Below are 13,012 nucleotides of genomic sequence, written 5' to 3' on the forward strand. Positions count from 1 at the left end.
AAATAGAAAGGTTTTCTAAAAGTCAATCTATTACGTACTTATCATTTCAACTAATGCCTCAGCCAAAGGTTGTCCAAAGGAAAAGGAAGTGTCTTGCTTTTAGTCTCCTGTGCAGTAGCAATGGAAGCCATAACTTAAACTTGAGAGTGTATCTGTGCAATGATGTTGCTTTCACTGCTGCATGTTTACAAATGGTCTTCCCTGTCTCCCTTTCACCCTTCACGATTATCTAGAACCCACGATAATCTCCCTAAACACCTGTGGCAACAACACAGATCAATTCCTTTTACTCTGCTGTTCAAAGCTTTAATTGCCTCTGAAAGTACATAAGTTTGGCAAATAAAGAAAACATACTTTTTCTGACAAAAATTTAATTGAAGACATAAAATCTTATGATCTATAAACATGAACATATTTATGCCTAAAGATGTTGAAAAATCCATAAACATATGTAATATCTGAAAGATGAATTTGTTTTCTGTAAAATAATTCTGACCATTAAAATTTGAAACTAATTGCTACCAGAAACAAACCAATCAAATCAATAATGTGTAATTTTACTTATATTGTACTATGCCTAAACATGATACATATAGATGCATAATGAATCTCCAATCCAAATCTTACATAATTCACACGATATAAAACATTTTGTCTTGAAATATTCTTACTTCTCCATCTGTTCTGAGAACCGACCTTGTTGGGTTTTGCATTCTCAATTCAGAGTCATTTTCCCTTATAGTTACAGATTATTCCCTGCTTGTCTGGCTTTTAGAATTGTGGTAAAGGGTGTGAGTTATTCTGACATTCCTGCTTTGTATGTGAGTTGTCACTTTTCTTTTAGTATTAAATGGTGTGTGTGTGTGTGTGTGTGTGTGTGTGTGTGTGTGTGGTGTTCTTTGTATTTTTCAAATCTGGACTACGATAATGTACTGAAGAATTACTATCCTGTCACATGGTTTGGGGTGTAAATGCCTCTGATGTTTGGAAGTCTAATCATTCTCTAGGGTAGGGAAAATTTCTGCTATAATTTCATTAAATAATTTGTCTATTCCTTTTGACTTCATTTCTGTCAAATTCTATCTTCTATCCCATAGACTTCAGGTTTGGCCTCTTTAATGTATTCACAGAATTCATGGAAATTTTGGTTGTACTCCTTAAGGTTTTCTTAAAGATTTCTGATTATATTCTTGCTTCAGCTTTGGCCTCCATCTTGAGTTTGTCCTTCAAGTTCAGCTCTGGTGATGGGCTCTTCTCTGACTGGCCACTGTTTTTAACCCAGCTACTCTCTTTGGCTCTTTTTCAATGCTTCAAATTTCTTGCTGAATTTGTCTTCCGTATTTTGTACTTTCTCATGCAACTTACTATTTTTGTCATCCTGGAGATGGTCTTCTCAAGCTTTTGGGTAAATTACCTTAGTCTATGCATGTGTGTTTTAGACTTCTGTGTGGTCATTAATCTGAATTTTTTTCTCAGATATTTCTGCTATCTCTGTGATTCTGAATTCTGTTGCAGAAAAACTGGGTAGTTGAAGATGGGTCGAGGTGAGTATGTCGTTGATGTTCTTTTATCTATAAATAAATTAAAATGATTTGCCTTCTGATTATAACTTACCTTTCTTGCAACTTTATTTCATTGTCTTGTTTTCTGTGAATCATCCTAGAGAGAAGTCTGCACTAAATTCACTTGTGGAAACTGAGCAATATTGTTACTGGTTTCTGGATTGGATCCCAGAGATGACCCTGTCTTGACAAGGTGACATCGGGATTGCCTGTGAAGCCACATGTTGACTACCAGAATGTCTCAAGGGAGTCAAATCCCCATCACAGGATGAGTTCCATGAACCAGTTGGGGCTAAACTCAAATTTCTAATCCCACAGTGAATTCTGTGAGAACAGGAGTCAAAACCTGGAAAGATATGCTTACCAATGCAATAATGGAACAAATGTTATTGGGTAACTACTGAATAGATTTAAGGCCCATTCCACACAGAATGCATAACTCTGCTATAAATCTGACCAAGAACCCTTCGTTGGGGAGTTCATAGGCCACAGAAGTGAATCTAATATTAATTTGCTAGATGAACAACATAGGATTGAACTGCCCTCTAAATTTGTGTATCTATTCCCACATATTACTGCAGCTCTCAGATGTTCTCAGAGAGTCCTTTATATGTCATAGAAGATGGATTTCTCAATCATCAATGAAATGGTTATATCACACACCCATCTCCAAAATATATAGGAGCATCAGCAAAAGGCAAGGAGACTTTCAGAGCCAAGGGTAGGGAAGAGTGAAATGGACTGGTGTCTTATAGGCATGAAAACACCAAGGTACTCATAAACCACTGCAGCTGTGGCTATCTGCCATGCCTGTCAATATTCCAGCATGGGGTAGGGGAGTCCATGGATCTTCAATCCTAGCTGAGGAGCCACACATGGTAGGTGGCTGCTGGTAGATGAAGAGTGAGTTTTGTTTAGGGGATTATTCACTGGTTCAGTTTTATTTAGGTCATCCATGCTATAGTGAATGGCCAAATCCACACGTGGACAGGGGTAGTCTTTCTTTTATTGATAGCCCACCAAATTGAATGAATGAGAGGGAAAAATAATCTACAAAGTTAGGAAGGGGTGGCTAGGTGGAGGGTAGTTCTAGGAGGACTTTGAGAAAAAGGATTAGGGTAAGTATAATAAATATACATGCTAAGGATGTGTGAAATCATAAAATAATTTTTAAAATACTATATTAAAATAATATACACACAATAATTACCTCTAGTAAGATTTATCCCAGGAATACAAGATTGGAACAGCATGGGAATCTGTAAATATGCTCATGTCAAATTAATACAATAGAAGACCAACATTTTTATTTTTAGAAAGACTTAAGCTACAAACAAAAGAGAGTTATTTCATTTGCTCAAATATATCATATTTAATTGTAAAAGATAAAAATCTTTTTCCATAAAATTAGGGAGAAAAATTCTATCCAGTGGTATACTACACGGGATAAATTAAACAAGAAACAAAAGTCATTGAGAACTCTCAGGGATGAATGAAAGTACCTCCATCTGCATATGATATCATTTCACAGACAGAAAACCATAAGGAATGCCCAGGAGAGTAATTCAGAAAAGCTTCAGGCTAGAAGATCAATACAAAGAAACAAACTATATTTTAACACTAAGAATAAACAATCAAAAACTAAAATTAATAAAAATTTCATTTATAACACCATAAAGAAGAATAAGCTTCAGAGATAAGACAAGAAACAACAGACCATATGGATATGCCTAAAAGTTTTTCAATAAACTATCAGCACACTGAATCTAACAACACAATAAAAGAATGAAATAAAATGAAAATTAGGGAGATTTCCCCCCACCAAGAATACCATTGTGATTTGTCATAGGAAAATCAATCAATGGAATAATTACAGAAAAAGGCAAAAGAGAAAACTATAAAACCCTCTCCACAGATGCAGAAAGACATTGGGCAATATCAATATGGGGGAGGCAGCTTGTTTTATTTTACATGGGAAGGAAATGGTATACTGTAGGATGTAGGGTGTACACGTGTTCAGTGGATAATTATGAAAAGGTCTCAGAGAAAAGGGAAATGCTCTTAATCCAAGAAGAGATCTGACTTAAACGTAAAGCTAGCATCATACTAATGGTAAGATGTTCGAATCTTGTTCATAAGGAACAAATCAATCAAGTTCCATTTTCGGAATGATATGTCAGACACAGGATGAACAATTGGGTAAGGAAGACCAGCAAAAGGCAACCAAACTGTAAATGAAGAGGTGAAGGTACCTCCTATGACAGACAACATGACTGCATGTCTGAAAGTCCATGGAAATATTCAGAGACACAATTACATATGGATTGAATAAAATAATTCAATAAATTTGCCAGGTAGAGCATGGACACACAAGACTACATATCTTTTTCATGTGATAACAATAATATTAAGGTAAGTTAAAAAAAAAACTATTCCATCTATAATAGCACCTAAAAACTTCCCAAGTGAAAATTTAATCAAAGGAAAGTTTGTAAAAAGTTGTTAACTAAGAAGTAGAAAGCATTGAAGAAAAAATTAAAGCCTAAAGAAATTGAAAACATCTCATCTCCATGGATCAGAAATCTCACCACTAAACACTGTATTTTCCAAAGCAATCTACAGATTTAATTCAACCCTGTCAAAATGACAACAGTTATTTCTCTTGAAAAAGCAAATCCCCTCAAATTCATACAAGCATTAAAAGGTTCTGATGAAGAAAACAGTCTTGAAAATTAGAAGTGAATTTGAAGAACTCACAACTGCTTACTTATGAACTGGATTACAAAACAGTCCTGGCACATGAAAAGAAATATTGTCTATATTCTTTTTGCATTTGTTTATGGCGCTAGGATATTAAACACTATATTTGCATTTGCTTCATGCAACAGAACTGTGACTACAGAAACAAACCCAACATTCTATGGTAAACTTAGTCTCAAAAATGATATGTGAAAGATTCAAAGGAGAAAGAATGGTCTCTTCAGAAATAGTGCTTGGAAACTGGATAACAGAATCAAAAAAATAAACAGAATCTCTGTCTTGGGTCATGTGCTACAACTCATTAAACATGAACCAATGACTTAAATCCACAGTTAATGTTCTTACCTGATATTTAACAATAAACTATCTGACTTGACAATAAGATTAAGAGCCACAAAAAACTAGATAATATTAACATAATGCATCGAAGGATGCAGTGGTTTTAGACTAAGCCTACTGTCCTCTACAGTTGTTAAAGTCACGGTCCCCAGAGTAGCACTATAGAAAGCACCCAATCTTTGTGAGGCAAGGCTTAGTGGAAGTTTCATTAGTCACTGGGGCCATGAGATACTTTGTAGGGACCAGCTGAGTTTCTGGTAGTGGGTTATTTTAAAAGAACAAGGCCTGACCTGCCTTTTTGCTATCTGCCCCTGTTCTGGCTGTACCATTTGTTTCTCCTTATCTCCCAACCATTGGCCTCTGCTGCCCATTACCTGCCATGACATAATGCAACCTCCAACTAGAGTGAACTGATTCAGATGTCACGCTTGTAAGCCTCCAGAACTGCACAGAAATATTTTCTTTTTATAAAATTATCTTCCACAAATACCCAATTATAGAAATGTGAAATGAATACAAAGGAAAATATCAAGACTGAAAATATGAGCTGGAAAGACAGCTCAGCTAAGAGCACTTGTTGCTCTCCTAGGGCACAGGAGTTCAGTTCCCAGCACCCACTTCAGGTGGCTCCTACCCACCTGCAAATTTAGCTCTGGGAAATGAGACATCACTTTCTGGGCTTGGAAAGCATCTGCAAGCATGTGGCATACACTCACACAGACACACAAATATACACTTAAATCAAAAACAAATCCTTTAAAGAGAATGTGAAATGAAGCATACAAAATAAAACATAACATTTGCAAAGCACCTGTCTGGCTTCTATCACAATACACAATCACCCACTCAGAATATACAAAGTTTTAGACAACAATGATATAATATTTGAATGTTGAAAATTTTAAAGAGGCAGTTTAAAGTGAATAAAGGATTTGAATAGACATTTCTATGAATATATACAAATGGCAGACAAGCACTTAAGAAGCTGTCCAATGGGAATAGTGCTAAAAAAAAAAAAAAAAAAACAAGCACAAACCCAATAAACCACAATAAGTTTCTACCTTATATCCAGCAGGATAATGTTTCAGAAAAAGAAGGAAAGGGAGATTTATTCAATGTGGCCACACTGGGAAGAGAGACTAACACATCTAGGGAGATCCCCAAGTGCAACTTTGGCGTCCTGAAGTGGCATCAAAGTTTAAACAGAGTCAAGTGCATGTACATCTAAGTAGCCAACAGGTTGTCCCAGTTGCTGCCAACCCATCAGTCTCTGGGTCTCAGTCTTTCTTCTGCACAGTAGTATGACATGCTGTTAGAACAGTGTGAAATCTCTTTCCAAGAGATGACATCCACACTGGCTGGCACCTTATGCTTCCCTCAGTATGAGATTATTTTAGCCATAAAAATATAATATAAAACAGGGTGGCCAAAATGGGAGGGGGGATCCCATTTTTTGCAAGAAGGTAAAATGGCACAAACTCTTTAGAAAAGTTTCTCAGATATTATATAACAGAATTACCATGTGTATCCTGGCAATTCCCACTCCTAGGTATATAAATATAATTTTAAAAATGAAGACACATGTACAGTGAGAAGACTAAATGCACACACTTTCTCATCATTATCCTGAACCAAGGGGTGCAATGGAACCAAACATCCAACATCAGAGAGTCAGACAAATACACTATGTCAAAATGCTCAACCAGGAAGACTAGCTGCTGATTACTCCAGAGACATGGTTGCCACTATTGTGCACTGGTGCATTTTGCAAGGTCAATTGTTACTGTAATTTACAATAGTACACAGCTGGGTAAGGCCTGTGATGACTCTTCTTCATGAGCGTACACACAGAATCTACCAACACTAGGATGAAGCTTCCAGGGTGATGTGATACCAGCTTATTTCTCTTGTTCTATTATATAACATCAAGTTCTTTGGGCAACCAAGAGCGATGGCAATAACCTGCAACTTTAGGAGGGGAATATATGAACCACCCCCACTGATCAACAACTTGAAAAGTAGCCTATCTGCCAGTGGGCTTTTAATTTTGGCAACCTATGGTATCTAGAACTGGCATAACCTCTTTGTAGGTTTACTCATTTTCTACATTTCTGTGTGTGTGTGTCTCTCTCTGTGTGTATGTGTGTGTGCCTGTATCTTAGTCACTGTTCTATTGATGTGAAGAGATACCATAACCTAGGCATCTCTTATTGAAAGAAGCGTTTAATTGGGAGCTTGCTTATGGTTCATTATCATCATGATGGGATGCATTGTAGCATCTAGGCAGGTGTTGATGAGGTAGATGAGAGCTCCCTTATGATCCATAGTCAGAGGGAGAGGAGGGTACCAGGGAGAGAGAGAGGGAGAGAGAGAGAGAGAGAGAGAGAGAGAGAGAGAGAGAGAGAGAGAGAGAGAGAGAAGAGAAAGAGGGAGGAGAATGTGTGTGTGTGTGTGTGTGTGTGTGTGTGTGTGTGTGTGTTTGTGTGTGTGTCTGGGCTACACATAGTCTTTTGAAACCCCAAACCCATCCCCCAGGGACACACTTCCCTCAGCAAGAACAGACTTCCTAATCTGTTTAATCCCTTCAAATAGTGCCACTTGCAAACCATTCAAATATATGACCCTATGGGGACGACTTTTATATTGGAAATTTTCTACAATACTAGGCTTCCAAATGGCATCTCCAAAGGTATTTTAAGTTATCATTCCTAAGGTTCCCCCCACTACCCTGCCCCACCCCATTTGAGCCTTGTTCACTGCTCCATGATCCCCCCAATTGTAACATACACCTATGGATTCAAAGCTAGCATGTGCATATGAAAGAAAACATAAAGCATTTGTCTTTCTGGGCCAGGGTTACTTTACTCTGGCGATCATTTCAAGCTCCATCTAACATTCACCTGTGTTTCATCATTTCATTTTTATTTAGAACTGAATAATACTTCCGTATGTACATGAACCACCTTTTCATTATCTATTGGTGCACACCTGGTTTGTTTCCATTTTCTGGCTGTTGTGAACATGGATGAGGGAGTATCTCTACAGTAGGTTACAGAGTCCTTGGGAGTATGGCATATCATATGGTAGACCTATCTCTAGCTTCCTGAGCAACCTCCACATTGATTTCCACAGTGGCAACACCAACTTCCATTTCCCACCAGCAGTGAATAAGTGCAGCAAAATTTTTAACAGGACTTTGAGAGTTCCAGAGACAAAAGCAAGAATTGGCCACTTAAATTCTTCCATACAACAGTATAATTAATGAACTAAAGAGATAAGCTAGCTTTGCTTGTGTTATCTGCCAGTTTGTGGTATCTTCAGCAAAAGCCTATTTCAATCAAGTTGTGCCAGATGGCTGGCAGCACTGCCTGCAGCTATGGTGTTGAGGGTGGTGTCTGCAACACCTTTGGACAACAACTCAAAAGGATGTAAACCATTACTGACACTGGGGTTTTACTAGTACTTATGATTTCTATTTGGGATACCCTGTCCCCCATTATGTGATGACTTTATTTAAGCTGGTTCTATGTATGAATGTATTTTACAAAGCTTTTTTATTAGTGTGGTTTTCATGGCCTCTGGTCTTAGTTATCTCTCTCCATATTCCATCCTCTGCCTTACCACTCCTTACTTTTTATCCCTCCTCCTTTAATATCCTTTCTATACTTCTATTACACTGTATTTTAGTTTCTCTTTCATAGGAAATTCTCCCTCGAGTTTCTTATTAGCTACCTAATCTCTGCTCCAAAGGGATGTCACATGATCTAAACCTTAAAAACTAACACCCAGGGGTAATTTTATCTGCAGTATCTACCATGTCAACACTCAGCAGAGCAGCATTTTTGAAATTCATAAGCTCCCTATGTATCATTAAAACATCTCAAGAGGTGTTAAATTATGCCAAATACACTGCACATGTCATTAAACTTCTTCTTAATTATAATGACTACCACTGTAAATTGTAGAACTAACATGAATCCAATTACCCATGGCCTGAGGTCAGTATCTCTATTTTGATCAAGCTTCAAAAATGGCATAAATAGCTTGATCATGCTAACCCATTTTGTCCTGGGTATACTTTTAGTCCTGCCCATTATGTTAAACTTTTCTTCAACAATATCAACATGTTGGCAGCCAAGTACATGGCTTGAACCTGAAAATGGACCCCCAGACAAAGTTATTAAATTAACAGGCTGGTAAGCCAAGGACGGGTAAGATTCTGCACAGAGCCTTACCAACCTAAGACAAAAGTGCATTGCTTTTGATAATGCATATTCCATGACAGGTAAGGAAGGCATTCTTGTCAGAATGACCTAAGACAGGCTCAGTCTTGTTAATGAAATAAAAAAAGAGAGGAGGCGAGGCAGAGAGCCTTTGGGGCTGCTTGGCAAGAATCTGACATGGGCCAAGGACAAGGAAGTAGGCTTCATGCAGGAATCTGACATTAGGCTAGAATAAGAAGCAATTTCAGACAGTAATCTAAATCTTAGGCTAGAACAAAGAAATAGGCTTCAGACATGAAAATGACCTTGGGCTAGAACAGAGAAGTAGGCTCAGATACTTTGGTCATCCTGATAAGCCCTTAGAAACAGTGATCATGGGAGTGTTTATGTAATTGGGTTTAATGCCTTTCTTTTTTTTTTTTTTTTTTTTTTTGACTCTTTGTGTTTATTTCTTGTTCCTTGACTATCTGCATCTATTGTATTGCTAGACCCTCAACCTAGAACTGACCATAATACATGCATGTAATCAAAATGGTATAAAAGCATAAAGGAGTAGGGGGGATGGGGTGGGGGTTCTAGGGAGGGGGGTGGGGAAAGGGATGACATCTGTATTGTAAATAAATAAAATATCCAATTTAAAAAAAATTAAAAATGCTAACACCTGCATATGAGAGAAGAAAACAGGAATGTTTCTTGGCCTGGGTTTCCTGAGTCAGGGTGCTTGGTGCTAGCTCGGCTCATTTACATGTACATTCCATAATTTTATTTTTCTTAGCATCTGAATAATATTCCACTGTGTAGATGGACCACATTTTCATGACCCATTCATCAACTGATGGACACCTTGGCTAGTTCCAATTTCAGGCTATTATGAATAAAGAAACGATGTACACAGATGAGCAAATATCTTTCTAGTGTGATGTAGAGTCTTCTGGGTATATGTCCAAGAATGGGACAGTTGGATCTAGCTAGTACTCAATTGGAAGCCCTGTGTCTAGTGGATAGCATTCCTAGTGCTGGAAGATGCTACTTATGCTATCAAGGAAGAAGAACAATCTGATACAGCACCCTGTGAGCTATCATAACAACCTGCCTGCAAGATGTGCTCACTGGTGCAGAAGTAGCATGGCTGTTGGGAGAGTAATAAACCACTTTTTAATTGAATTAAATCTCCTTCCATGAGATGAAACCCATACATTACACTGGTAATGAGGCCAAGAACTGAGACAAGACAGGTCATAGGCCTAGGGCAACACTTACTATTATTCTATAAAGAAAAACGGCAGTAAAATGACATATTGCTGTACCCACAGATCAGTGCATTGTTCAGTCTCATCATGGGAGCTTACTCCTGCAGTCGGTGGGTAGTAGTTACTACCTCAACTGGACCACAAGCAGAGAGTGAGAGACTTTGAAGCACTCACTTCTTAGTGGCATGTATTTCACTCCTGTAGAAAGTGAAAGGACTGCAGGAGCCAAAGGTATTTGCTGACTACAAGCAAACAGCACTTCCCAAGTATAAGTGCACTGAGACTGTGACAACATGGACAAGACCTGCACAAGCTCAAACCAGACAAAAGCCCCAGCTATTAGGAAGAAAAGTAGACACAAAGTCCTATCATTAGACAAGAAGGTATGCACAGTTGGCAGTTTTTAAGAGAAGAAAATCAGGTTTTTTTTCAATAGAGACAATAGATATGTCAAAAAATACTCTAGCACAGGCCCAGGCCTAGAAGTTCACCAACACAAATTGGACTCTGTGATTTTCTCTCTCTCTCTCTCTCTCTCTCTCTGTGTGTGTGTGTGTGTTTTAAGACAGAGATGTTGGATGGGTAGTACGAGGAAGGATATAATTAAAACCACACTGAAGCCTATTTCACCTCAGAGGCAGTGGGTACCATCAGGAAAACAAACAAAATATGCAGGTAAGAACATGAGAAAGAAGAGCCCTTATTCTTTGCTGGTGGGAATGGGAATTAATGTTGCCTATATGGAATTTTTTTTTGCAACTTAAAAAAAATATATAATTCAGTATGATCAAGTCACACTACTTCTGAGTATATAGTCTGAAGAATAAATGTCAGCTTATAGTACAGATACCTGCATACTTCTGTTTATCACAAAATAATTTATTCTTACCAAGTTATAAACTCTACCTATGTATCCAGAAACCAATGAATGGGGAAAGTATTCTATCTATACACTATGAATCTATGAAGAAGAATGGAATTATATCATCTGCAGAAAATGGAACTGAAGATCACAATGTTAAGTGTGGTACCTGGGTCCTACCCAAACTTCCCTCGGATGTATGGAATCAGTGTGGGTTGGAGAGAAGATGACAGTAAAGGGTAGATATCTAGGGGTAGGGAGGCAAGGAAGCTTAAGAACATAAAGAAGATCTAAGCCAAGAGCGGTCCAAATGCTGAGAGGAAAGAAGGAGACACAAGCTCCCATCCCCACTCCTGAAGCTACCTCCAAATGATATTCTCTCTCTCTCTCAAAGGAAAAATTTGTTTTCTCTACAACCTCACTGGGTAAACAAACCACACTTAAGGGCAGGCCCCATGCCCAACAGTGGATGGTCAACACAGAACAAACTCAATTACAGCACTGGAGGCTGTTTAATTATTTCCTTACAGATCTTTTGCTTATACATTGTGGTTTCCAATTTTGTTTTTATACGTTTTCTGTGTTTGTGAAGGTGTGTCTTGGTGCCTGTATGCATTTCTTGTGCTTTCCATTGACTCTTTTTTATTTGTTTATTTCTTTATTTGTTTGGTCTTTCCTATTGTGTTTTGATTCTATTTTATTATTTTTATATCCCTGTTTGTACTCTAATAAAAGAGGGGGGAACAGTGTGTATTTGGTTGGATGGAGATATAGGCAGGATCTGGGAGGACTTGGAAGAGGGAAAACCATAATCAGAATATATTATATGAAATAATCTATTTTTAATTAAAAAGAGAATAAAGGGATGGGTGTGACCTAAACACATTTTATTCACATTTGGAAATGTCCATGGAACACCATTTACTTTGTACAATAATATTAAACATGTTTCAAATTTTTAAAAAGGACTTAAAGATTTCAAAAGTCCATAACTATTCATGTTAAAAAACAAAACAGCTGCTACGTTAAAAGGATGCTATATCCTGTTTTCTACGTTTATTCTTGTATATTATGTATTGAACGAAAACAGTTATCTCCTTAAACATTTGTACTAAAGATGTTGAAATTAAACAGTGTCTAGTCAGTTCTTTTTGTTCTTTGTGGTATGATGGTAGGGGATTGAATCTAAAGTCTCTGGCACACTCGAGAAGTCCTCTGTCACAATGCTACCCCAACTTATATCCGTGATTAGTCTGGCTTGTTGAAATGTGTCTGACAAGTCAGAGTATACATGAAGCCTTGCTTTCTATATTTTTGACATTTCTATACTTAAATGCAAAGTGAAAGACACTTAGTAATCTTATGATTTGATTAATGAATTATGTTATAAGATATACCTGAAAATAGCTAGTTGCAAATGCTAGTCTCCAGCAATGATAGCTATTGAGTGAGCTAAAACTTCTCAACTTTTAAAAAGACTGCCCAGTACATTTTTTAAACATAGTCCACACATGCTTTAGACACTTGGTGGCTGTTGGCACTCCTCAGCATTTTTATCCACTCACTAGGCAATGAAATATTGTCACCAAAATGGGGTGAAAAAAGCAAATATCTACTTACGCAGAGTTGACTTCAAAGAACATAAAGTCTGCTCACCTTGGGGTGTGATCAGGGTTCTTCCGTTCTCCTGACACCAACCAACTGGCTGGATACAAGGACTGTTAACATCACACCTGCAAAAATCAGGATTGTGTTTACATTCACAGTACTCGGTGTCACGGGAAGTGTAGGCTGTGGTTCAAATGTAAAATGTCCCCTGTATGCTTACTACTCAGCGCCTAACTCACACCACTAATTGTAAAGGCTGAGGGACCTTTCAGGTATGGCACATACCTGGCAGATGCAGGACCAGAGAAGTGAGCTGAACCAGTATAGCTCATTCCATCCTGATTGCTCAGCTTTCTGAATTACCACGTAGTGTAAAAGTCAGTCTAGCTCCAAGTACCCCAGCCATAA

At 37.8% G+C, this 13,012-nt stretch overlaps 1 protein-coding gene across 1 annotated transcript in view; it reads right to left on the reverse strand.

Annotated features, from left to right (window-relative positions):
• The window catches only part of L3mbtl4 (L3MBTL histone methyl-lysine binding protein 4), a 373,346-nt gene that overhangs the window by 272,287 nt on the left and 88,047 nt on the right, over positions 1-13,012 (reverse strand). Inside the window, exon 8 of the mRNA XM_034483726.2 lies at positions 12,653-12,729. Coding sequence (XP_034339617.2) covers positions 12,653-12,729 — 77 coding nt within the window. The remainder of the gene's footprint in view (positions 1-12,652; positions 12,730-13,012) is intronic.

This window comes from Arvicanthis niloticus, chromosome 21 (assembly GCF_011762505.2).
Source record: "Arvicanthis niloticus isolate mArvNil1 chromosome 21, mArvNil1.pat.X, whole genome shotgun sequence".
Classification (NCBI taxonomy): Eukaryota; Metazoa; Chordata; class Mammalia; order Rodentia; family Muridae; genus Arvicanthis; species Arvicanthis niloticus.